General features: G+C 43.8%; 1 protein-coding gene across 2 annotated transcripts; it reads left to right on the top strand.

Annotated features, from left to right (window-relative positions):
* The first annotated feature begins 877 nt into the window (after window positions 1-877).
* Window positions 878-23,667, top strand: LOC120921094. 2 transcript variants are annotated; one of them, XM_040333746.1, is made up of 9 exons: window positions 878-961; window positions 4,632-4,802; window positions 12,247-12,336; window positions 13,065-13,145; window positions 14,955-15,275; window positions 17,307-17,414; window positions 18,049-18,141; window positions 18,267-18,347; window positions 20,733-23,667. In XM_040333746.1, exons 2-9 carry the CDS (start codon window positions 4,632-4,634, stop codon window positions 22,149-22,151), a joined length of 2,364 nt encoding a protein of 787 aa, XP_040189680.1. In that variant the 5' UTR covers window positions 878-961; the 3' UTR covers window positions 22,152-23,667. The 2 variants fall into 2 exon arrangements, with proteins under 2 accessions (XP_040189680.1, XP_040189679.1); XM_040333745.1 differs by having other exon boundaries at window positions 12,244-12,336.
* Window positions 23,668-27,912: the final 4,245 nt, after the last annotated feature.

The raw sequence follows: 27,912 nt of genomic DNA, 5'->3' as shown, positions 1-27,912 counted from the left end.
TGCAGCCATGTCCCCCACATAATGCAGCCATGTCCCCCACATAATGCAGCCATGTCCCCCACATATGCAGCCATGTCCCCCACATATTGCAGCCATGTCCCCCACATAATGCAGCCATGTCCCCCACATATGCAGCCATGTCCCCCACATATGCAGCCATGTCCCCCCACATATGCAGCCATGTCCCCCCACATATTGCAGCCATGTCCCCCACATATTGAAGCCATGTCCCCCACATATTGCAGCCATGTCCCCCACATATTGCAGCCATGTCCCCCACATATTGCAGCCATGTCCCCCACATATTGCAGCCATGTCCCCCACATATTGCAGCCATGTCCCCCACATAATGCAGCCATGTCCTACATACCTTGATGATGCCGCACATGCCGCCGTTAATCAGCGTGCGGGGAACATTACAGCTTTCGTTTGAATAGCTGTATCCCCGCCGCGTATAGACACTCCACCTTGCTCGGGATTGGACAGATCATCCGTCCAATCCCGCGCAAGGGGGAGTGTCTGTACGCGGCGGGGATACAGCTATTCAAACGAAAGCTGTAATGTTCCCGCACGCTGATTAACGGCGGCGGCTTTGCGGTTTGCGGCGGCGGGGGGGGGGGGACAGTATTCTATTTCAGTATCGGGGGTATTTGCGGGAGTACGAGTACTCCCGCAAATACTCGGTATCGGTCCCGATACCGATACTGGTATCAATATCGGGACAACCCTAATTTAAACTTGTAAAGAAAAAGTGCCAGAAAAAGCCCGGAATGGATCATTCTTGGAAAATAGTGTGACTTTAATGACAGGTCCTCTTTAGTTGGAAGCAGCCGACCTTTCCCCCGCTGTCTCCCTTCCCCCACCCAGAACAGGGAGTGTCACCGTCAAGCTGGAGAATCAAAACTGAAAGTATTCATCTCGTACTTTGCTTTCAGTTTGCAGGTCGCCATCGAGAAAAACAGTAAGTCTGAACTTCTTCCCCCACCCCCAGAGTGAAAGGGAAGGTGATTATTGGTTATTGATTGGAGTGGGGGGGGGTCAGGGGTTAAATCCCAGAGCAGATCAGCAGAGAGGGCGGGGCTGGGATAGGTGTTTTTATCCCCCTTTTTGGGGGCCACTTTTAGCTCTTGAAGACTTTAGTGACCCCCCCCCCCCCCCGATAAGTTCCATTTATCAATACCATGGGCCAAACCATTGCATGGGAAGGGGGGGATTTAAAGGAAAAATTAAAACCCACATTACAGTCCTCAGATGTGGCGGCTGCTGCATTCGTTTTCTTGATTCAAACTGAGAACGTCTTTAGAAATCCGCCTTGATCCTGCCAGAAATGCTGCAGCCTTGTCACTTCCTGCGAGCTGCACTGAAGAATATCTGCCGTCTTGGCTCTCCAACTGCACGGACCCTCTGGTGACCACGTGTTTCGGATTGCCCACATTTTGCAGGTCTGTCCCGGGTCCCGGGCAACTTCATTCCAGGACAATACAGTGTCCCGGAATGAAACTGACACAGCCACTCACCAGAGCTGATCTGATGCCCCCCAAAAAAATTGCCGCTTTACTCAGAAAGAATTTACGTCGGCGTATCTATAGATACGCCGCGTAAATTCAAAGCTGCGCCGGTGTATCTTCTTTCTGTATTCAGAAAGCAAGATACGCCGAAATTTGGCTAAGATCCGACTGGCGTAAGTCTCTTACACCGTCGTATCTTAGCTGCATATTTACGCTGGCCGCTAGGTGGCGCTTCCGTCGATTTACGCGCGGAATATGCTAATAAGGTAGATACGCCGATTCACAAACGTACGTCCGCCCAGCGCATTTTTTTACGTCGTTTGTGTTCGGCTTTTTCCAGCGTAAAGTTACCCCTGCTATATGAGGCGTATCCTATGTTAAGTATGGACGTCGTTCCCGTATCGAATTTTTAAAATTTTACGTCGTTTGCGTAAGTCGTTTGCGAATAGGGCTGTACGTAAGTTACGTTCACGTCTAAAGCATTGACGGATTTGCGGCGTAATTTCGAGCATGCGCACTGGGATTCTTTCACGACCGTTCGTAAAAAACGTCAAATACGTGGGGTCACACTAAATTTAGATAAAACACTCCCACATCATCCAAATTTGAATTAGGCGGGCTTACGCCGGACCACATACGTTACGCCGGCGTAACTTAGGGCGCAAGTTCTTCATGAATACGGAACTTGCGCCCTAAGTTACGGCGGCGTAACGTATCTGAGATACGTTACGCCCGCAGAAAAATACGCCGGGCTTTCTGAATCTAGCCCACTGACAGTACTTGTCCTGGCCGGGAAGAGGCAAATCCCCGCCCCCCCCCCCCCTGCTTGTAATTAGAGAAATCATAAATCCCGCCTCTTGCGTCTAATCACTGTAGAGCCAGCGTTGGAACAAAGGTTTTTTTTAGGAGGGGGGTGTCCCTGAATGGTAGTTTGGAAATGTGGTCACCCTAGTTGCCACCTGTCCGGGATTCACCCGGACAGTGCGAGTTTTGAATCACGTGTCTGGGTTTCAGGCAGACTGAAGCCCGGACGCTTTATTCAGACTGGGCTGTGGCTCCCCGAGTAACCAAGATGGTCGCATACACATTTTTTTGCTGTCTGGGAGCTGCGGGCGGCTGTCTGGGGGCGGGTTCTGCATCACTCAGGGGCAGAGAGATGATGTCGCCAAGAGCAATTTGGCCACACCCACTGCGGCACCCTATGCGCACTGCATTTCTCATGTGTTCTGGTTTGGCTTGCAGAAAAGGTGGCAACCCGTTCTGTAGTCCATATCAAGAGAGAAGCCTAGGGTGACCACCGTGCCTCCCTCCATAGATACAGTGGAGGAGTGAGGTAGCCACCCAGAGACAGGAAGTGTGTTATTTGCAGGATTGGCAGGTGATAATCAAGCTAAAGACACCTGAAAAAAAAAAAAGAAAACGAATGCAGCCGCCACACCAAGGACTAGTAAGTTGAAATACAGGGGTGCAGGTAAGGAGGGGGATAGGGGGGTTCAGGAGCCTTTGCAGTGCAGCAGCTAGTGCTGACTTCCACACTGGATATCCAGAGAATGTAAAATCGCATCAAAGTCGCACTGGAAATCGCGCAAATTTGGAGACGCGAACAGGGCCTTGGGGTGACTGATCCCTCAGACAACGCCTATCCAATAAGTGAGTTGTCACTGCTCTGATTACATTTGAGTAGCTTGAGCTACTGAGCCTCGTTGATATCTCACGATTTGGGATCATGGGAAAAGACCGCTGCGGTTCTGCCCGTGATCCCAAATCGCAGCAGATACTGTGCGCATATCACTGTCCTAACAACACTTTTTTATTTTTGAGCCCATACACAAAATTTTGCTGTGTCACCTAAAGCCCTGATGAAGGCGGTTAATGCCCCCCCATCCCCCAAAATGTGTTGGCATCGTTGGCACTCTATCCACTTAAGGACCGCCTCCTGCACATATACGTTGGCAGAATGGCACGGCTGGGCACAAGCACGTACAGGTACGTCCTCTTTAAGTGCCCAGCCGTGGGTCGCGGGCGCGCGCCCGAAGCTCCGTGACCGCGGGACCAGCGGACCCGATCGCCCCTGGAGTCCCGCGATCGGTCCCCGGAGCTGAAGAACGGGGAGAGCTGTGTGTAAACACGGCTTCCCCGTTCTTCACTGCGGCGCCGTCATTGATCGTGTGATCCCTTATATAGGGAAACACGATCAATGATGTCACACCTACAGCCACACCCCCCTACAGTTAGAAACACATATGAGGTCACACTTAACCCCTTCAGCGCCCCCTTGTGGTTAACTCCCAAACTGCTATTGTCATTTTCACAGTAATCAGTGCATTTTTAATGCATTTTTTGCTGTGGAAATGACAAGGGTCCCAAAAATGTGTCAAAATTGTCCGATGTGTCCGCCATAATGTCGCCGTCACGAAAAAAATCGTTGATCGCCGCCATTAGTAGTAAAACATTTTTTTTATAAAAATGCAATAAAACTATCCGCTATAAATTTTGCGCAAACCAATCGATAAACGCTTATTGCGATTTTTTTTACCAAAAATAGGTAGAAGAATACGTATCGGCCTAAACTGAGGAAAAAATAGTTTTTTTATATATTTTTGGGGATATTTATTATGGCAAAAAGTAAAAAATATTGCATTTTTTTTTCAAAACTGTCGCTCTATTTTTGTTTATAGCGCAAAAATTAAAAAACGCAGAGGTGATCAAATACCACCAAAAGAAAGCTCTATTTGTGGGAAAAAAAGGACGCCAATTTTGTTTGGGAGCCACGTCGCACGACCGTCAGTTAAAGCGACGCATTGCCGAATCGCAAAAACTGGCCAGGTCCTTTAGCTGCCTAAAGGTCCGGGTCTTAGGTGGCTATAAACTTTTTTCTGGAGTTGAATATCAGGTTGTGGCAGGTCGATTTTAGATTCTGTAAACACCAGGGGGGCAGAGGTAAGGAGATAGTAATGATGAGACTAGAAAATGAAAAAAGAGGCCAAGCTCGCCACCTGCTGGCTGAACTGGAGATTACACGATTACACTTTTTTTTTTTTTTTTTTTTTTTTGCCCTGACCATAATAAATAAAATAAATACAAATCCACTCTATGGCCCTTCTAACAACTACCTTCTTGTAGATGGATTCGAAAATTTGGGCTTTCGAGCTCCGGGATGATCAAACGGTGAATAAAAAGCCGGTGTCGCTGACCTTTCCTCGGCCGGATGACAGCTCCTTGTACATCGTCACCAATGAGAAAAGCAAATGCCACCTTTTACAGGAGCCGGCCAACCGGAAAAACGTGGAAAAGGTGAGAAACTCCCACACATGAGGGGGTGTCCCGTCTACTATAATGAAAAAACTATGTTCAGATACAGTGTTTAGTTGGGGAATACCGTAGGACTAAAGCCGGCCATACACGTTACAATTTGATTGGAAGATCTCCTCCTTGTTTATTGAACAAAACTATGTAATGTTTAGGTCTACCAGGGGGTCTCAAACTTACGGCCCTCCAGCTGTTGCAAAACTACAAGTCCTGTGAGGCATTGCAAGGCTGACAGTTACAAGCATGACTCCCACAGACAGAGGGATGATGGGACTTGTAGTTTCGCAACAGCCACCAGTTTGAGACCCCCTGAGTCCTAAACCATCGTTTGCATCCAATCAGGTGGCCCCTAGACATGTGCGATTTGTTTTGTTAGGAAACAATTTATTTTTCATTTTTGTTATCCACTACGGCCCTCTTGTAGCTGCCCCGATGTCCTGCCTCCCACTAGTTTGCGATACGCAGTCTCTATAACCCTATAATGTCTTATTACCATTATTGGTCCACAGACTGATCTGCTCATTAGTAGACTCTGCTCCTTGCCTATGACTAAGGCTCGGGGCAGCCATCAGGAATTATGGGGCCCCTTACACAGCTTCAGGCATGGGCCCCCTGAGTTTTTTTTGTAAAGGGTCCCCCCCCCCTCTTCTCATTTCGTGGCAACCCCCCCGCTTCTCAATTTCAGGCGGCAACACCCCCCCCCCAGAGAAGCTGGGGGGGGTGCTGCCGCCTGAAATTGAGAAGCGGGGGGGGGGGTTGCCGTGAATTGAGAAGAGGGGGGGACACTTTACAAAAAAAAGAAGAAATAAAGAAATAAAAAATATATATAACACATATATAAATATTTTTTTTTTAAAAAGGGGGTTGCCATCTGGGGCCCTGGGGACCTCTGGGCCCTTTAATAAAATATATATATATATAAAAAAAAGAAACCTCTGGGCCCTTAAATAAAAAAAAACATATAAAAAAAAATAAACATTTATAAAAAAAAAAAAAGGGGGGTTGCCATCCAGGGCCCTGTGGACCTCTGGGCCCTTTAATAAAAAAAAATATATATATATATATATATATATATATAAACAAAAACAAAAAAGGGGGTTTGCCACATGGGGCAAAAAAGAAGAAAAAGAAAAAAAAATTATATGATTTTTTTTTTTTTTTAAATTAGAAAAAAAGGGGGGTTGCCATCCGGGGCCCTGGGGACCTCTGGGCCCTTTAATAATAAAAAAAAAATATATATATATATATATATATATATATATATATATATATATATATATATATATATATGAAAAAGAAAAAAATAATATGAATTTTTAAAAAAAATATATAAAAAAAAGGGGGGTTGCCATCCGGGGCCCTGGGGACCTCTGGGCCCTTTAATAATAATAATAATAATAATTAATAATAATAAATATATATATATATATATATATATACAAAAATATATAAAAAAAATATTATTTTTTTTTTTAAAAAGGGGGGTTGTCATCCGGGGCCCTGGGGATCTCCGGGCCCCTGGGGACCTCCAGACCTCTAAAAAACAAAAAAAATTGGCCCTTTAATAAAAAATGTAATAAAAATGTATTAAAAAAATATATATATTTTTTTATAAAAAATAAATAAAAAAAAGGGGGTTGCCACCCGGGCCCCTTACAGGTGTACTGCCTGTACCCCCCTGATGGCGGCCCTGCTAAGGCTCCATTCACATCTAGGCGTTTTCACGCCAGACGCCCGACGCTCGTGCCGCTGGAGGGGAGATTTCACATTGGTGTCTATGGAGATGGTTCACATCTCACGCCGAAACACCGTACGCCTGCCGCCTGAAAAAAAGTCCCGGACCCTTTTTTTCAGGCGGCATTGGCGTTCGGCCATAGACAACAATGTGTTGTCAAAAAAAAAAAAGACCCGTTTTGTCGCGGCAAATCGCGGGTTAAATACGCCGAAACGCCGAATTTGTCGCGGCAAAATACGCCGAAATACGCTGCGTTACAGTGTGAATGCGGCCTAAGGCTTAACGGCTGAAACATGTAATCTCTCTGGACTTTGACCATATGTGCCAACAAAACTGATTACTATCACAAGACTTTACTGAATTTACGGCCTCTTGGATTGCGCCATGCTGCAGACAGTAGGAAGCATTTACTCTCACTTAGTGATCACTTACACTGTACATCGTAACTTTGTAGAAAGTCACAAGATGGGAGGCAGCAGGGGCTGAACTGTGTCAGACACTTGCGAACACGCCCAAGAACTGCACAAACACTAGGGTTTACCGGAATGTGCCATCTCTGAGCCGGCATCTCAGCCCAGGAAGTAGATGATGACCCCGGATGACGCCTGAACAAAGATGGCCCTGTCTTTTTTTGGGGAGGAAATTAGATGAAGACATTTGCAGGGGGAGCAGCAGTGTGAGAGAAAATAGAAAATAAAGAAGTAGAATAGAAAAGAATAGACAGAAATAGAATATAATAGATAATAAAAAAATAGAATAGAGCAGAAAACCATAGAGTCTACATTTGGCTAATATTTGGAGAGTTGTCCAATATAAGTTTTGCCATCATTAGGAGGATGGTCCAGTCTACGTTTGGCCATCATTAGGAGGATAGTCCAGTCTACGTTTGGCCATCATTAGGAGGATAGTCCAGTCTACGTTTGGCCATCATTTGGAGAGCTGTCGGGCTATGTTTGCCGATTATTTGGTGAACTATCTAGTCTACGTTTGGCCATCATTTGAAGGGTTGTCCAGTCTATGTTTGGTCATTATTTGGAGGGTTGTCCTGTCCATCCTATGAGGTCAGGTACTCAAAATTATGGTCAAACATAGACTGGACAACCCTTCAAATGATTGACCAAACGTAGACTAGATAGCCCTCCAAATAATCACCTACGGTTGGAGGGTCGTCTAGTCTACATTTGGCCATCATTTGAAGGGTTGTCCAGTCTATGTTTGGTCATCATTTGAAGGGTTGTCCAGTCTACGTTTGGCCATTATTTGGAGGGTTGTCCAGTCTATGGCTGTTATTTGGAGGGGTGTCCTGTCTACATTTGGCCAATATTTGAAAAATTGTCCAATCTAAGTTTTCCCATCATTAGGAGGGTTGTCCAGTCTACATTTGGCCATCATTTGAAGGGTTGTCCAGTCTACGTTTGGCCATTATTTGGAGGGTTGTCCAGTCCACAGTTGGAGGGTCGTCCAGTCTACTTTTAGCCATCCCGTTCCAAATCATGGGTATTTAATATGGACCTGGCCTCCCTTTGGGGATAAAACAGCCCCTACTTTTCTAGGAAGGCTTACCACTAGATTTTGAAGTGTGTCTGTGGGAAGTTGTGCCCTTCTATGAGGTCAGGTACTCCAAATAATGGCCAAACATAGACTGGACAACTCTTCAAATGATTAACCAAACGTAGACTAGATAGCCCTCCAAATAATCGTCCACAGTTGGAGGGTCGTCTCCAGTCTACATTTGGCCATCATTTGAAGGGTTGTACAGTCTATGTTTGGCCTTTATTTAGAGGGTTGTCCAGTTGATGTTTGGCCGTTATTTGGAGGGTTGTCCAGTCCACAGTTGGAGGGTTGTCCTGTCTACATTTGGCCAATATTTGAAAAATTGTCCAATCTAAGTTTTCCCATTATTTGGAGGGTCGTCCAGTCTACATTTGGCCAACATTTGAAGGGTTGTCCAGTCTATGTTTGGCCGTTATTTGGAGGGTTGTCCAGTCCACAGTTGGAGGGTTGTCCTGTCTACATTTGGCCAATATTTGAAAAATTGTCCAATCTAAGTTTTCCCATTATTAGGAGGGTCGTCCAGTCTACATTTGGCCATCATTTGAAGGGTTGTCCAGTCTACGTTTGGCCATCATTTGGAGGGTTGTCCAGTCCACAGTTGGAGGGTCGTCCAGTCTACATTTGGCCATCCCGTTCCAAATCATGAGTATTTAATATGGACCTGGCCTCCCTTTGGGGATAAAACGGCCTCCACTTTTCTGAGAAGGCTTCCCACTAGATTTTGGAGTGTGTCTGTGGGAAGTTGTGCCCTTCTATGAGGTCAGGTACTCCAAATAATGGCCAAACATAGACTGGACAACTCTTCAAATGATTGACCAAACGTAGACTAGATAGCCCTCCAAATAATCGTCCACAGTTGGAGGGTCCTCTCCAGTCTACATTTGGCCATCATTTGAAGGGTTGTACAGTCTATGTTTGGCCTTTATTTGGAGGGTTGTCCAGTCCACAGTTGGGGGGTTGTCCTGTCTACATTTGGCCAATATTTGAAAAATTGTACAATCTAAGTTTTCCCATTATAAGGAGGGTCGTCCAGTCTACATTAGGTCATAATTTGAAGGGTTGTCCAGTCTGTTTGGCCATTATTTGGAGGGTTGTCCAGTCTACAGTTGGAGGGTCGTCCAATCTACATTTGGCCATCCCGTTTCAAATCATGGCTATTTAATATGGATCTCGCCTCCCTTTGGGGATAAAACAGACTACTTTTCTGAGAAGGCTTCCCACTAGATTTTGGAGTGTGTCTGTGGGAAGTTGTGCCCTTCTATGAGGTCAGGTACTCCAAATAATGGGCAAACATAGACTGGACAACCCTTCAAATGATTGGCCAAACGTAGACTAGATAGCCCTCCAAATAATCGTCCACAGTTGGAGGGTCGTCTCCAGTCTACATTTGGCCATCATTTGGAGGGTTGTACAGTCTATGTTTGGCCTTTATTTGGAGGGTTGTCCAGTCCAGAGTTGGGGGGTTGTCCTGTCTACATTTGGCCAATATTTGAAAAATTGTACAATCTAAGTTTTCCCATTATAAGGAGGGTCGTCCAGTCTACATTAGGTCATAATTTGAAGGGTTGTCCAGTCTGTTTGGCCATTATTTGGAGGGTTGTCCAGTCTACAGTTGGAGGGTCGTCCAATCTACATTTGGCCATCCTGTTCCAAATCATGGCTATTTAATATGGATCTCGCCTCCCTTTGGGGATAAAAAAGACTCTACTTTTCTGAGAAGGCTTCCCACTAGATTTTGGAGTGTGTCTGTGGGAAGTTGTGCCCTTCTATGAGGTCAGGTACTCCAAATAATGGCCAAACATAGACTGGACAACTCTTCAAATGATTGACCAAACGTAGACTAGATAGCCCTCCAAATAATCGTCCACAGTTGGAGGGTCGTCTCCAGTCTACATTTGGCCATCATTTGAAGGGTTGTACAGTCTATGTTTGGCCTTTATTTGGAGGGTTGTCCAGTCCAGAGTTGGGGGGTTGTCCTGTCTACATTTGGCCAATATTTGAAAAATTGTACAATCTAAGTTTTCCCATTATAAGGAGGGTCGTCCAGTCTACATTAGGTCATAATTTGAAGGGTTGTCCAGTCTGTTTGGCCATTATTTGGAGGGTTGTCCAGTCTACAGTTGGAGGGTCGTCCAATCTACATTTGGCCATCCTGTTCCAAATCATGGCTATTTAATATGGATCTCGCCTCCCTTTGGGGATAAAAAAGACTCTACTTTTCTGAGAAGGCTTCCCACTAGATTTTGGAGTGTGTCTGTGGGAAGTTTTGCCCTTCTATGGGGTCAGGTACTCCAAATAATGGGCAAACATAGACTGGACAACCCTTCAAATGATTGGCCAAACGTAGACTAGATAGCCCTCCAAATAATCGTCCACAGTTGGAGGGTCGTCTCCAGTCTACATTTGGCCATCATTTGGAGGGTTGTACAGTCTATGTTTGGCCGTTATTTGGAGGGTTGTCCAGTCAATGTTTGGCCACTATTTGGAGGGTTGTCCAGTCTATGTTTGGCCATTATTTGAAGGGTTGTCCAGTCAATGTTTGACCATTATTTGGAGGGTTGTCCAGTCTATGGTTGGCCATTATTTGGAGGGTAGTCCAGTCTATGTTTGGCCATTATTTGGACGGTTGTTCAGTCTGTTTGGCCATTATTTGGAGGGTTGTCCAGTCTATGTTTGGCCATTATTTGGAGGGTTGTCCAGTCTATGTTTGGCCTTTATTTAGAGGGTTGTCCAGTCTATGTTTGGCCTTTATTTAGAGGGTTGTCCAGTCTATGTTTGGCCTTTATTTAGAGGGTTTTCCAGTCTATGTTTGGCCATTATTTGGAGGGTTGTCCAGTCTATGTTTGGCCTTTATTTAGAGGGTTGTCCAGTCTATGTTTGGCCTTTATTTAGAGGGTTGTCCAGTCTATGTTTGGCCATTATTTGGAGGGTTGTCCAGTCTATGTTTGGCCATTATTTGGAGGGTTGTCCAGTCTATGTTTGGACATTATTTGGAGGGTTGTCCAGTCTATGTTTGGCCATTATTTGGAGGGTTGTCCAGTCTATGTTTGGCCATTATTTGGAGGGTTGTCCAGTCTATGTTTGGCCATTATTTGGAGGGTTGTCCAGTCTATGTTTGGCCATTATTTGGAGGGTTGTCCAGTCTATGTTTGGCCTTTATTTAGAGGGTTGTCCAGTCTATGTTTGGCCTTTATTTAGAGGGTTGTCCAGTCTATGTTTGGCCATTATTTGGAGGGTTGTCCAGTCTATGTTTGGCCATTATTTGGAGGGTTGTCCGTCTATGTTTGGCCGTTATTTAGAGGGTTGTCCAGTCTATGTTTGGCCGTTATTTGGAGGGTTGTCCAGTCTATGTTTGCCCGTTATTTGGAGGGTTGTCCAGTCCACAGTTGGAGGGTTGTCCTGTCTACATTTGACCAATATTTGAACAGTTGTACAATCTAACTTTTCCCATCATTAGGAGGGTCGTCCAGTCTACATTTGGCCATCATTTGAAGGGTTATCTAGTCTACGTTTGGCCATAATTTGGAGGTGGTGTCAACAGGAAGTATTGATGGTTTTAAAAAACTCTTGGATGTGCATCTTAACAAACACACAATATATAGGGATATGGTAAATGATTATCAACACATACAGGTTGAACTGGATGGACTACTGTCTTTATTCAACCTTACCTACTATGTAAAAGATTAAAGGAATAGAATATAATAGAATACAATAGCAAGAATATAACCATGTTCCGAAATTTGAATTTCAAATAGAATAAATTTGAATAGAAAAGTAAATAATAGAATGAAAAAATAAGAGAATAAAAAAAAACAATAGAGTAGAATAAAACAGAAAGAATATAAGAGTCTTCTAAATTTCAAACAGAATAAATTTGAATAGAATAGAAAAAAAAACAATAGAATAGAAAGAATATAACCATCTTCCGAAATTTGAATTTCGAATAGAAAGGAATTTGAATGCCGATTCAAATCGAATTAGAAAACAAATAAACAAAACTAATTTCGAAATCGCAATAACGAATTGAAACAAAATAATTTTTTCGTTTGTTCTACACATGTCTAATATCTGATGACAGGTCCACTTTAAGACTCACCTGTATTATTATTATTATTGTTTTTTTTTTTTGGGAAGAAGTTGGAGGAGAAGAAGATGGAGGAGATATTCCAGTACGGCGGATCCACCAAAGTCTTCTCTGTGACCAATGGAACTGAGAACAAATGGGAGGTGAGGAGTGATGTCATCCATCCATGGAGAAATAGACGTTGGCCCCCCCATAGACGTGAGATAGACATCTCTATGAACGTTGATGGGTCAGCTTTCTGACGAAAGGCCGAAATCCTAGACAATGTTTTTTTTGTTAGTTTTTTAATAGAAAAGGAAAAGTTTAATTTCTGTTCGTTTTATTTTTATTTATTTTATTTTTATTTATTTTTATTTTATTTGTATTTATTTTATTTTTATTTATTTTATTTTTATTTATTTTATTTTTATTTATTTTTATTTTATTTGTATTTATTTTATTTTTATTTTATTTTTATTTATTTTATTTTTATTTATTTTATTTTTATTTATTTTATTTTTATTTATTTTATTTTTATTTATTTTATTTTTACTTATTTTTATTTATTTTATTTTTATTTATTTTATTTTTACTTATTTTTATTTATTTTATTTGTATTTATTTTATTTTTATTTTATTTTTATTTTATTTTGACTTATTTTTATTTATTTTATTTTTATTTATTTTATTTTATTTTATTTTTACTTATTTTTATTTATTTTATTTGTATTTATTTTTATTTATTTATTTTGTCTGTGACCACCCAGTGGGGAGATTTTCCTCACTTCCTGTCTCTGTGACACCCCAGAAATAACTAATGCGGTTGTCACCGAGACAAGAAGGCAACAATTCTACGGACCTTTCATTTGGGGATCTTCTGTCGTCTTCACAGGTGCGTTTGCTGCTGAGCCCCTCCGAGGTGAACCGGCTGTCCTCCGGCTTCAATTTGATTGGCTACCTCAGCACATGCCTGGTGAGTAGTGGGTGGTCTGCAGAAAGAAGTACGGCACAACGGATTGGTGACCCATTTGGCCAATCCCAAGCAGTTTATCTGCCTATTTAAGGAGCAAAATGTCCCGTGAAATGTGCGACATGCATTACTGTCCCTAGTCATTCAAGGGCAGAATTGTAAAGCAGTAAATGTGACACACAAAATCAATTTTAGGCTTGAAAGTTTAGCTAAAACCGCCCAAATATTATATATTTTCTGGAAGCAGGGACCCTGGAGAATAAAATAGCTGTAGTGACACCGAGTAAGTGGATACCAAACATGTCAAACCTCAAAATTGCTGTGAAATGGCAACAAGCGTCAGTACCCCAAATTCTCCATAGGTGGCGCTTTAAAAGTCCCTACAGGTCATCTGTTTAGGAGTAATCGTGAATAAAGGGCCAAGAAATATTGGGGCAGATTCAGGTACCGCTGTGCACTTCTTACGGAGGCGCAGCGTCTCGTTTTTAGCCCTGCGCCCCCGCAAATTATTTGCGCTACGCTTCATTCACGAAGCAGTAGCCACGTAATTTGCGCGGGCGCTCCTCAAAAACGCCCGGCGTAAGGGCGCGTAATTTAAATGATCCCGTAGGGGCGTGGATCATTTAAATTAGGCGCGTTCCCGCGCCGAACGTAGTGCGCATGCTCCGTCGGGAAACTTTCCCGACGTGCATTGCGGCAAATGACGTCGCAAGGACGTCATTTGCTTCAAAGTGAACGTAAATGGCGTCCAGCGCCATTCACGATTCACTTACGCAAACAACGTAAAATTTAAACTTCGCGACGCGGGAACGACGGGTATACGTAGCATTGGCTGCCCCTGCTAATAGCAGGAGCAGCCTTACGCGAAACCCGACGTACGCAAACGACGTAAACTGCGTACGCAGGGCTCGCGTAGGGTAGTGAATCGGCGTTAGTATGCAATTTGCATACTATACGCTGAGCACAACGGGAACGCCACCTAGCGGCCATCGCAAGAATGCAGCCTAGGATATGCGGGCTTAAGAGCCTTATGCCGCGCATATCTTAGGCTGCAGTCGGCGTAACGAGGTTCCTGAATCAGGAGCATTCGTTACGCCGGCGCAAGTAAGCAATTGCGCTGCGTAACTATGGTTACGCAGGCGCAATTGCTCTCTGAATCCGGGCCCCTGTCTTTACTCCAGTGTGACTGAAACGTTTTTAGGGGGGGGGGGGAGTAGATTAATAGAGGACCCTATGTGATAACAAATTTATAGTGGCAGGTCTTTTAGACTCCTTTAATTTCCCCATACATCAATGGCAGTTGCTGCGGACGTATGACATACATCAATGGCAGTTGCTGCGGACGTATGACATACATCAATGGCAGTTGCTGCGGACGTATGATATACATCAATGGCAGTTGCTGCGGACGTATGACATACATCAATGGCAGTTGCTGCGGACATGTGACATACATCAATGGCAGTTGCTGCGGACTTATGACATACATCAATGGCAGTTGCTGCGAACGTATGACATACATCTATGGCAGTTGCTGCGGACTTATGACATACATCAATGGCAGTTTCTGCGGACGTATGGAATACATCAATGGCAATGGCAGTTGCTGCGGACGTATGACATACATCAATGGCAGTTGCTGCGGACATGTGACATACATCAATGGCAGTTGCTGCGGACGTATGACATACATCAATGGCAGTTGCTGCAGACATGTGACACACTTCAGTGACAGTAAAGGGGGGGAAGTGAATGTTTGGTGATTGTCGGTGTCAATCATGTAAAGAAGGACTCTATTGTACCATATTATAGGTAACCGCAGAGTCTCACAAAGCCTATGAGAAACTCCTTCATGGGGGCCACAAGGACACAGCGAAAGAGATCGGCAGGATGATCGCCCCGTTCTTCTGCCTTCCGGAAGGTGACGTGGCCAGGCTGGAGAGCGACTGCTGCACAAAACTCAAGGGAATGGTGAAGACCATAGAGTCCGGCATGGGTAAAAACGAGGCGGTGATGGTGGCCGGAGGGCTGGCGGCTCTGATGGCGGCTGAACTGGCCTCCTCTTTTGTAGCCTCCGACACGTTTGACTATACGGGAGAGAAGACGGAGAGCGGGGAGGACCTGAAGGAGAAGGTAAGGAGATTGTGGGGTCAGGACAAGAATACAAAGAGCACCAACTGTAGGTCCTCCTCACTGTCCTGATACCACGGCCAATCACATGTGGAAGAATTATAATCATTAGGAGCCGTGGTACCCACCCCCTCCACATGTCTAAGCTGGTAGAATCAAGGACGGAATGTGTCTGAACAAACAACTCCGCCATTGGTCAGCCTACATCAGCATTGTATTTGTAAAAAAAGCCCTCCATTGGTCAGGGTACATCAGGGTTTCTCTTGTAAGGAAGCCCACCATTGGTCAGCATACATCAGTATTGTCTTTGTAAGGAAGCCCACAATTGGTCAGCATATATCAGTATTATTTTTTCTAAGGAAGCCCACCATTGGTCAGCATACATCAGTATTGTCTTTGTAAGGAAGCCCACAATTGGTCAGCATATATCAGTATTATTTTTTCTAAGGAAGCCCACCATTGGTCAGTGTACATCAGTATTTTACTTGTAAGGAAGCCAACCATTGGTCAGTGTACATCAGTGTTTTACTTGTAAGGAAGCCCACCATTGGTCAGCATACATCAGTATTGTCTTTGTAAGGAAGCCCACAATTGGTCAGCATATATCAGTATTATTTTTTCTAAGGAAGCCAACCATTGGTCAGTGTACATCAGTATTTTACTTGTAAGGAAGCCAACCATTGGTCAGTGTACATCAGTGTTTTACTTGTAAGGAAGCCCACCATTGGTCAGTGTACATCAGGGTTTTACTTGTAAGGAAGCCCGCCATTGGTCAGTGTACATCAGTATTTTACTTGTAAGGAAGCCAACCATTGGTCAGTGTACATCAGTGTTTTACTTGTAAGGAAGCCCACCATTGGTCAGTGTACATCAGGGTTTTACTTGTAAGGAAGCCCACCATTGGTCAGCATACATCAGTATTGTCTTTGTAAGGAAGCCCACAATTGGTCAGCATATATCAGTATTATTTTTTCTAAGGAAGCCCACCATTGGTCAGTGTACATCAGTATTTTACTTGTAAGGAAGCCAACCATTGGTCAGTGTACATCAGTGTTTTACTTGTAAGGAAGCCCACCATTGGTCAGTGTACATCAGTGTTTTACTTGTAAGGAAGCCCACCATTGGTCAGTGTACATCAGGGTTTTACTTGTAAGGAAGCCAACCATTGGTCAGTGTACATCAGTATTTTACTTGTAAGGAAGCCCACCATATTTAGCTTACATTATAGGGAACCCCACCTTTTCTCAGTGTACATCAATATTGTACTTATAAGGAACCCCACCATTGGTCAGCATACATCAGTATTGTCTTTGTAAGGAAGCCCACAATTGGTCAGCATATATCAGTATAATTTTTTCTAAGGAAGCCAACCATTGGTCAGTGTGCATCAGTATTGAACTTGTAAGGAGACCCACCATTAGCCACCATGCATCAGTATTAAACTTGTACAGGAGCATTGGTCAGTGCACATCAGTATTGAACTTGTAAGGAAGCCCACTATTGGTCACAGTATGTCAGTGTTGTACTTGAAAGGAAGCTCGCCATTGGTCAGTGTACATCAGTGTTTTACTTGTAAGGAAACCCACCATTGGTCAGCGTACATCAGTGTTTTACTTTTAAGGAAGCCCACCATTGGTCAGCGTACATCAGTGTTTTACTTTTAAGGAAGCCCACCATTGGTCAGCGTACATCAGTGTTTTACTTGTAAGGAAACCCACCATTGGTCAGCGTACATCAGTGTTTTACTTTTAAGGAAGCCCACCATTGGTCGGCATACATCAGTATTGTACTTGTAAGGAAGCCCACTATTGGTCAGTGTACATCAGTATTGTACTTGTAAGGAAGCCCACCATTGGTCAGCGTACATCAGTATTGTACTTGTAAGGAAGCCCACCATTGGTCAGCGTACATCAGTATTGTACTTGTAAGGAAGCCTACCATTGGTCAGCGTACATCAGTATTGTACTTGTAAGGAAGCTCAGAATTGGTCAGCACACATATGACGTTGTAATTTAGAAATTACTTTCTCTTTAGATCGATCAGATGGTCAAGGCGTCCAACATACAGGCCGAACTTTTGGTGGTTTCACATCAGGAGAAGTCGGTGTTCATTATATTTCGGAACCCCTGTTCTGATAACTGGGTGAGTGGAGAACTTTCATTATTGAATGTATTAGAATGAAACAAAGTATCTCTCGGTGAAAATAAGGGCAAAAGTTACTGTGGCTACAATGGTTCTCTTAGTACAAAACAAATGATGTAATAGTGAGTCCCAATGTGGCCACTGTTGGTATGCACATTCCACCATGGGATGTTGGTAATAAACAGAACTAGCTCCAGTATGTATAGGGAGCCCTATCCAACCTATGAGGTGACAGAGACAGATACTCATCAGACTTCTGCTTTTCCTTTCATTGTCCAATCACAGTCTGGGGGAGGGACCAGACCTGTGAGGCCTCGTACACACGACCGAACATGCCCGCTGAAACTCGTCCACGGACCAGTTTCCGCGGACATGTCCGACCGTGTGTAGGGCCTAGCGGACATTTTTCCAGCCTAGCGGACAGGTTTCCAGCGGACAAAAGTTTCTTAGCATGCTGTATGGACAAACCTTTTGGCAGATAAGCCAACCCTTATGTACGTATTTCATCAGTGTATTTAGGCGTTTGCCTGGAGTTCAGTTTTAATTAACTATTCTGTTCCAATATGCCAAGACCTATGAATGTGGCTCGGGCGTTTTTTTTTTCCTGACGTGGTTATTTTATTTTCCCATTCAGGCTTCAGGTGGTAGGAAACGCATACGGAGCGGAGAAACTTTCGAGTTTGGCCTTTCTCACAAAGTCTTTTCCATCTCTGGATCGCAATCCGAGGTGAGCAATAGCATGGTAAACCTCATGAGTTCCCTCCTTGATATACACCGCCTCCACCTTCTCTACTGTTCTCCTATGGAGCCATTTACAATTAACACACATCTTCCATTATCCTCATTTCACAGATTCAATTACTGCAAAGCCTACAAGAATCCTATGACATGATCGCCGTCTTCCACATCGCCGCTTTTGCTGAACACTTGCTGGTAAGCATGTAACAACTACACCAAGTACTGACCTCCTCTGCTTCAAAGGGAAAGTCACAGCTGAGGGACCTTCTTAGTAATCCCAACCATAATTCATAATCTTCTTCAGCTTCACAGTACATAAACACAAGGCATGGCCATAAACAAAACCAACATTTAACAAGTTGGTTCTCTTCACTTCCTGTCCTGTAGACACAACAGGAAGTGAAAGGAGATCTTTCAAAAGTAGAGGAAACTTTAGACAGTTGTCATCAGAACAATTTTCCCCCATTGGAAGATTTCCACACTAGTCTGGTTTTGGTGGCAAATTAAAATTTTAGTTTTTCTCTCAGTCCTGAAGACAGTGGTCACCAAGACAAATAAAGAGGGCAAATTTCCGCTGAGTGGACAGCAAATAAAAACCTAATGGTGGTTTTAAATTATTCCTACTGACTCCCTTTTAGGAGTGTTGCTTTTGGCCTTCTACAACCATGAATGGTAGCTCATCCAATAGAATAGTAGAGTGTTGGCCTTCTGAAACCATGGATGGTAACTCAACCGATAGAATAGTAGAGTGTTGGCCTTCTGAAACCATGGATGGTAATTTCACCCAATAGAGTAGTAGAGTTTTGGCCTTCTGAAACCATGGATGGTAACTCATCCAATAGAATAGTAGTGTTGGCCTTCTGAAACCATGGATGGTAGCTCATCCAATAGAATAGTATAGTGTTGGCCTTCTGAAACCATGGATGGTAACTCAACCAATAGAATAGTAGAGTGTTGGCCTTCTGAAACCATGGATGGTAATTTCACCCAATAGAGTAGTAGAGTTTTGGCCTTCTGAAACCATGGATGGTAACTCATCCAATAGAATAGTAGTGTTGGCCTTCTGAAACCATGGATGGTAGCTCATCCAAAAGAATAGTATAGTGTTGGCCTTCTGAAACCATGGATGGTAACTCAACTGATAGAATAGTAGAGTGTTGGCCTTCTGAAACCATGGATGGTAGCTCATCCAATAGAATAGTATAGTGTTGGCCTTCTGAAACCATAGATGGTAACTCAACCGATAGAAACGTAGAGTGTTGGCCTTCTGAAACCATGGATGGTAATTTCACCCAATAGAGTAGTAGAGTTTTGGCCTTCTGAAACCATGGATGGTAATTCATCCAATAGAATAGTAGTGTTGGCCTTCTGAAACCATGGATGGTAACTCAACCGATAGAATAGTAGAGTGTTGGCCTTCTGAAACCATGGATGGTAATTTCACCCAATAGAGTAGTAGAGTTCTGGCCTTCTGAAACCATGGATGGTAACTCATCCAATAGAATAGTAGTGTTGGCCTTCTGAAACCATGGATGGTAACTCATCTAATAGAATAGTAGAGTGTTGTATTGCTTTAGCCATCGATTAATTCGGAAAGTTTGGAGTTTAACCACTTGCTGCCACATCACGTACATGTACATAATTGACTTTAAGTGGTTATACTGGGATGATGTCTGCAGCTACAGTCATCATCCGTATTTTTTTTTAAGAGGCGATCAGCTTTTACAGGCGGTGGGAGGGGTTGGGGTTGCCACCCTGCACCACCACCTCTCTCCACCCTTTACTGTCCCTTTAGCAAGTCCAGAATGAAAGCCGGCAGTTCCGTTGGCTTACCATAGAGCTTGTTGAGGACAAGAAGTTCCCTGATGAGCTCTATGGTATAGGAAAATGAAAGCAACAAGCATCCGGTTTCCCTAGATGTAAACAGCTGCATTTTTAAATTTGGAAAGTATCTGACCACGCTGATCTTGGTGTGATCAGATGCTTGTAAGGGTAGAGGAGAAATCTGGGGTTTGATAGAACCCAGATCTCTCCTTAAAGGAGCAGCACAGTGGTTAAATGGTTAGCACTTCTGCCTGGTAGCACTAGGGTTATCAGTTCGAATCCCGACCATGGCACCACCTGCATGGAGTTGTGCCTAAGTGGGTTCCTCCAGGTACTCCAGTTTCCTCCAACACTCCAAAGACATGCTGGTAGGTTAATTGGCTCCTGTCTAAATTGGCCCTAGTATGTGAATGTATAAATGTGAGTTAGCGACCTTAGATTGAAAGCTCCTTGAGGGTGGGAACTGATGTGAATGTACAATATATATGTAAAGCGCTGCGTAAATTGACGGCACTATATAAGAACCTGTAATAAATAAAGAGTACACGTCACTGTACAAAAACCCACATAATTTAAGATCCTGGGAGTGTAATATGGCTTATGGTGCCTAAACCCACAATATGGGGAAATACAGATTTTTACTTTTTAATAATTTAAGTTATTAAAGACTCCAGCTTTTGGGAAGCTTTAGATGCCCTTGTTCAAGCTTTATGCAATTCCTTAATCCGACATCATAAAATCTTGATTTTCTTTCAGATGACTCAGAAGTGGAGGAAGACACTGGATGTGCTCCTGAAGGACGGTCAAAACAAGGAGACGATTACCAAGCTTTCCCAGTTTGCTGCTAAATTTGTGTGTAGTGGGAAGTGTAATGAGGAGATCTTTCTAAGTTGTTTTAAAAAGGAGATGAGGGATACGTTGTCTAAGGTTAAAACATTGAAAGTGGGTGGTGAGGCAATATCAGTGTTTGGTCTTTTGGTGGCTATCATGGCAGCTCTCAAGGTCAAAGCCATTGCAGATAATCTCATTAAGGAAATCCCTCCCAGCAGTGATGACGATACAGAACAGCCTCTTGCTCCAGAAAGTCAACTTTCCAAGGTAGACCCTGATTCTAATAGGGGTGATTTACCAAAAACACAAGATGTTGTCCATCCCGAGCCAGAAACCATTGGTGCAAATTTAAAAGGAAACGATGATACCGTTAATGAAGAAGCAGTAACTGGTAACAAAGGTGGCATATCAGGAGGTTTAAGGGTTGGTCTTGGGGGCAAGAATGAAGATCTTACTAAAAAAGCCAACAGTGAAAACAAGGAGATGGGTTTCTCTAGAACATCTAGGGTTGGAGCACCAGAAACTATAACATCATTGCCTAATTCAGATGATATTACACATGTATGCCCAATAGAAAAGCCTTTAAATGAGCAGTTACACTCAAACAATGATAATCTAGTGATTCGCAGTGATATCGAAACAACTGGACCACTGGGCTCTCCAGTTGATGGCCCATCAGCTGAAGAACCTCAATCAGCTGAAGAACCTCAATCAGCTGAGAAACGTCAATCAGCTGAGAAACGTCAATCAGCTGAAGAACCTCAATCAGCTGAAGAACCTCAATCAGCTGAGAAACGTCAATCAGCTGAAAAACATCAAGGTTTGCCTGAGATCACCTCAACAGTTGATACATTAAACACTTGCAAGGACGACCGACAAGACCAAGATGAAGTTAAAGATCCAGGTTTATCTCTAGAGAGTATCTTTAGTAAGACATCTGTAGGTCTTGTTCATGATCCCGATAGTGGTTCAGGGACAACGTATGATGAAGATACAACACCTGATGTGCCAACCCCAACGTTCGATTTAAACATTAGTGGTGAGGAGTCTTTGACATGGAACTTTCAAAAATACCCAAGCACTCCAATATCACAGGAAAGAAAAGAGTTAGATATTGATCAGCTGGGCCAAAGGGCGGACCACCTATCTGACGTAGATCAGGGAGGAGAAGACACGTCCAATAGATCTGTTGCCCAAAGCTCATCATTTCCGATGCCGCTGATCATTCTGATTCTTGCTTTGGTCATTGGTTTATTCATTCTTCCCAGTCAGTGGACATATGTCTTATTCACAGGCTTGGCACTGATGCTGGGTGTGTATCTGTTTCTCAGCAGTGAACCTTAGTGTCTTTTCGGTGGGGATTCCTAAACAAAATCTCTCACTTTGCTCAATCAGGGCAAAGTTAAGGTTCTCTTGAAAGCCCACCACCACCCAGGGCTGTCTTAACTCATGGGCACTGCCCAAGGGCCACAAGTGCACAGGGGGCCTATGATAATCTTGCATTTCATCATACTTGCCAACTGTCCCGGATTTGCTGGGACAGTCACACTTTTTACTAAGCTGTCCTGGATTTTCCGGGACAGTCACACTTTTTTACTAAGCTGTCCTGGATTTTCCAGGACAGTCACACTTTTTACTAAGCTGTCCCGGGAAGGCTATATCTCAGGCAGCATCATGGAATCTGGGCTTCAGGGACAGGAGCAGCCACTAGGATAAATCTACAAATGGAACGATGTCTTCCCAAGATAATTTTTATTAAAAGTACTAATAAATATATTTAATTCTATCAACTATTTATACTTTCATTCTTGAGAGTAGGTGCATAAATTAGGGCAGGCTGGTGTAGGGGTCCTAGTGCATTACTTTTCCCAGGGGCCCATGGTCCATTTTGTTTGTCAGCCCTCAAAAATACCAAGAGCATGTGACCTTCTCCCCTTATCCTAGGATGCAGTGCTTGGGCCTGGATGGCAAGTCAGAAAGTTCTTGGGTCTGGATGGCCGGTCAATAAGTTATTGGGCCTGGATGGCCAGTCAACAAGTTCTTGGGCCTGCATGGCCAGTCAACAAGTTCTTGGGCCTTAATAGCCAATCAACAAATTCTTGGGCCTGAATGGCCAGTCAACAAGTTATTGGGACTGAATGGCCATTCAACAAGTTCTTGGGCCTGGATGGCCAGTCGACAAGTTCTTGGGCCTGGATGGCCAGTCGACAAGTTCTTGGGCCTGGATGGCCAGTCGACAAGTTCTTGGGCCTGGACAGCCAGTCGACAAGTTCTTGGGCCTGGACGGCCAGCCGACAAGTTCTTGGGCCTGGACGGCCAGCCGACAAGTTCTTGGGCCTGGACGGCCAGCCGACAAGTTCTTGGGCCTGGACGGCCAGCCGACAAGTTCTTGGGCCTGGACGGCCAGCCGACAAGTTCTTGGGCCTGGACGGCCAGCCGACAAGTTCTTGGGCCTGGATGGCCAGTTGACAGGCCCTACCCTGCCCTGTCATGTAGGGGAGTGGAGAAGGTCATCAACCTTGTGTAAGCTTTGACAACAACTGACAGGAAGGTTATACCGGGAATAAACTCAAGGCCAAGACGAATGAATGGAAATGCAGTTGGTTGGGGGTAATGGTAAGCTTTCAAGAGAACCTGTCTATATAATCTCCACTTATCTGCAAAAAATATGGATTTTCCATCTTAATAAAGCATTTATTACAAACTGACAAAATAAAGAAGTTTAATTACAGATGTTTTTTTCTACATTGTACGTAAGTACTTGTTTTGATTCTAGCTATGAAAATGTAAAGAACTTTTATAATAATCCGGTGATGGACACTTTAATAACTTTTGCAATAAATAAACCGTGAACGTAGTAGGTGTGATATCTGATGTTTTTTTTTTATATATATATATATATATGGTTTTACGGTAGGTACAGCATTGTTTTATTTATGGTCTTTAACCACTTAAGGCCCGGACCAAAATGCAGGTAAAGGACCTGGCCAGTTTTTGCGATTCGGCACTGCGTCGATTTAACTGACAATTGCGCGGTCGTGCGACGTGGCTCCCAAATAAAATTGGCGTCCTTTTTTTCCCACAAATAGAGCTTTCTTTTGGTGGTATTTGATCACCTCTGCGGTTTTTATTTTTTGCGCTATAAACAAAAACAGAGCGCCAATTTTGAAAAAAAATCGATATTTTTTCCTTTTTGCTATAATAAATATCCCCAAAAAATATATAAAATTTATTTTTTTTTCCTCAGTTTAGGCCGATACGTATTCTTCTACCTATTTGTGGTAAAAAAAATTGCAATAAGCGTTTATCGGTAGGTTTGCACAAAATGTATAGTGTTTACAAAATAGGGGATAGTTTTATTGCATTTTTATTAATATATATATTTTTTACTACTAATGGCGGCGATCAGCGTTTTTTTTCGTGACCGCGACATTATGGCGGACACTTCGGACAATTTTGACACATTTTTGGGACAATTGACATTTTCACGGCAAAAAATGCTATAAAAATGCATTGTTTAATGTGAAAATGACAATTGCAGTTTGGGAGTTAACCACTAGGGGGCGCTGAAGGGGTTAGGTGTGACCTCATATGTGTTTCTAACTGTAGGGGGGGCGGGGCTGGACGTGTGATGTCATTAATCAATGACAGCGCCACAGTGAAGAACGGGGAAGCTGTGTTTACACACACCTCTCCCCGTTCTCCAGCTCCGGGAACCGATCGCGGGACACCGGCGGCGATCGGGTCCCGCGCCCGTGCTCACGGAGCTTCGGACCGCGCCCGCGACCCACGGCTGGGTACTTAAAGAGGACGTACAGATACGTTGATGTGCCCAGCCGTGCCATTCTGCTGACGTATATGTGCAGGAGGCGGTCCTTAAGTGGTTAACATTGAAATTCAGGCAAACAGCTGAATAACAAAGTTGAAATACATACATGTGACACCGCTCCGAGGTCCTCCTGTGCTTGACGTGTGCAGAATGAAAAAAAAAAAAAAGAAAAGAAATGTTGTTTATTAGAAAAAGATATGTATAATTTGACTTGAAGAAAAGGTGGCAACCCTATTCCACCCCCATGTTTGACGGTGGGGGGGGGGGGTGGTGTTCTTGGGGGTCATAGGCAGCGTTTCTCCTCCTCCAAACACGGCCAGTTGAGTTGATGCCATGGAGCTCGATTTTGGTCTCATCTGATCACAACACTTTCCCCCAGTTCTCCTCTGAATCATTCAGATGTTCATTAGCAATCTTCAGTACATGTGCCTTCCCGAGCAGGGGGACCTTGCGGGCGCTGCAGGATTTCAGTCCTTCGCGGCGTGGTGCGTTACCAATTGTTTTCTTGGTGACGATGGTCCCAGCTGCCTTGAGATCATTGGCAAGATTCTCCCGTGTAGTTCTGGGCGGATTCCTCACCATTCTCATTGAAACTCCACCAGGTGAGATCTTCCATGGAGCCCCAGACTGAGGGAGAGTGACAGTTATTTTGTGTTTCTTCCATTTGCAAATAATCGCACCAACCAGCCGCGGCTGGTGCTCAAAATGTTTGGTGGGGTGCAAACAAATTATTATTATTTTTTTTAAAACACATCAATTGCAGCCTCACTGTGCCATCAAATACTGCCACTGTGCCATCAAATGCTCCCAATGCCGCCACTGTGCCATCAAATACTGCCACTGTGCCATCAAATGCTCCCAATGCTGCCACTGTGCCATCAAATGCTCCCAATGCTGCCACTGTGTCATCAAATGCTCCCAATGCCGCCACTGTGCCATCAAATGCTGCCACTGTGCCATCAAATGCTCCCAATGCTGCCACTGTGCCACCAAATGCTCCCAATGCTGCCACTGTGCCATCAAATGCTCCCAATGCTGCCACTGTGCCATCAAATGCTCCCAATGCCGCCACTGTGCCATCAAATGCTCCCAATGCTGCCACTGTGCCATTAAATGCTCCCAATGCTGCCACTGTGTCATCAAATGCTCCCAATGCTGCCACTGTGCCATCAAATGCTCCCAATGCTGCCACTGTGCCATCAAATGCTCCCAATGCTGCCACTGTGCCATTAAATGCTCCCAATGCTGCCACTGTGTCATCAAATGCTCCCAATGCTGCCACTGTGTCATCAAATGCTCCCAATGCCGCCACTGTGCCATCAAATGCTGCCACTGTGCCATCAAATGCTCCCAATGCTGCCACTGTGCCATCAAATGCTCCCAATGCTGCCACTGTGCCATCAAATGCTCCCAATGCTGCCACTGTGCCATTAAATGCTCCCAATGCTGCCACTGTGCCATCAAATGCTGCCACTGTGCCATCAAATGCTCCCAATGCTGCCACTGTGCCGTCAAATGCTCCCAATGCTGCCACTGTGCCATCAAATGCTCCCAATGCCGCCACTGTGCCATCAAATGCTCCCAATGCCGCCACTGTGCCATCAAATGCTGCCACTGTGCCATCAAATGCTCCCAATGCTGCCACTGTGCCATCAAATGCTCCCAATGCCGCCACTGTGCCATCAAATGCTGCCACTGTGCCATCAAATGCTCCCAATGCTGCCACTGTGCCATCAAATGCTCCCAATGCTGCCACTGTGCCATCAAATGCTCCCAATGCTGCCACTGTGCCATCCAATGCTGCCACTGTGATCCCCCCTGCCCCCGCCTGCTCGCCATCTGCCCGGCACTTACCCTGTCTTGGTGGGGCAGTGGGTGACAGCGAGAGGTGTCTTCTCCCCTCCATGCATCTTCTCCCCCCTCCATGCGTCTTCTCCCGTCCTCCTCTCCTATGATTGGACGCCTGATAGGCGTCCAATCACAGTGCCTGACGCTTCAGCCAATCAGGCGACCGGTAACAGACCTGACAAAGCTGATTGGCTGAGAGGCGGGTCAATGTTAGCAAAGCGAATTCTTTCGGCTTTGCCAACATTGAGCTGAGTGAGAAGGAACGCACCCGCTTCTCACAGGGTCTGTAGTTAGTGGAGGGGGGTCTGTACTGAGGGAGGGGGTCTGTACTGAGGGAGGGGGTCTGTACTGTGTGAGGGGGTCTGTAGTTAGAGGAGGGGGTCTGTACTGAGGGAGGGGGTCTGTACTGAGGGAGGGGGTCTGTACTGAGGGAGGGGGTCTGTACTGCGGGAGGAGGGTCTGTAGTTAGAGGAGGGGGGTCTGTACTGAGGGAGGGGGTCTGTACTGCGGGAGGAGGGTCTGTAGTTAGAGGAGGGGGGTCTGTAGTTAGAGGAGGGGGGTCTGTACTGTGTGAGGGGGGGGTCTGTACTGAGCGGGAACTATAGTTGGTGGGGGGTGGGTGACACCATTATTTTTCGCACCTGGTGTCACCAACCCTAGTGACGCCACTGATGTGAAGGAAGCCAGAGCAACCGATTGCCAGGTGACCAACAATTATCAGAAGGGAGTCAATGACGGCCATGCTTCTCTCAGGATTTCCGTTAAACTGGTTTAAAATAAATTGTATAAAAATCTGTATAATTCATATTTCCTCCAACATCTCACCATTTAACATAAAGTACCGAAGAGGAAAAGCAAAACGAATAAAGAAAAAAAAAAAATAGGAATAATTACTTTAAATTAATTAAAGTAAATAAAATGAATACATACTGTACGTAAAAAAAAATTAAAATAAAAAGAATAAATAGTTGAAATAAATTACTTATTTAAAGTAAATAAAATAAATGAATACATGCATAAATGAAATAAAATACATAAATAAATTAAATAATGTAACAAACATAAATAAACACATACAAATAAAATAAATAAAATCAAGTACATAAACAAATGAAATTAATAAATCTATAAAATAAAAAAAAAAAAAAAAAAATATATATATATATATATATATATATATATATATATATATATATATATATATATATATATATATATATATATACATATATACAGTACATAAATAGAATAATTACTTTAAATTAATTAAAGTAAATAAAATGAATACATACTGTACGTAAAAAAAATTAAAATAAAAAGAATAAATAGTTTAAATAAATTACTTATTTAAAGTAAATAAAATAAATGAATACATGCATAAATGAAATAAAATACATAAATAAATTGAATAATGTAACAAACATAAAT

This window comes from Rana temporaria, chromosome 13 (genome assembly GCF_905171775.1).
Source record: "Rana temporaria chromosome 13, aRanTem1.1, whole genome shotgun sequence".
NCBI classification, from domain to species: domain Eukaryota; kingdom Metazoa; phylum Chordata; class Amphibia; order Anura; family Ranidae; genus Rana; species Rana temporaria.
The sequence above is the reverse complement of the archived record's forward strand: the minus strand, read 5'-3'. Positions and strand labels throughout refer to the sequence as shown.

Bases quoted from the DNA above. Each gene is read 5' to 3' on its own strand.
- LOC120921094 (XM_040333745.1), top strand. From the start codon at position 4,632: ATGGATTCGAAAATTTGGGCTTTCGAGCTCCGGGATGATCAAACGGTG. The intron at 13,146-14,954 runs GTGAGTAGTGGG...ACCATATTATAG, and splicing joins GCTACCTCAGCACATGCCTG to GTAACCGCAGAGTCTCACAA. The intron at 15,276-17,306 runs GTAAGGAGATTG...CTTTCTCTTTAG, and splicing joins GGGAGGACCTGAAGGAGAAG to ATCGATCAGATGGTCAAGGC.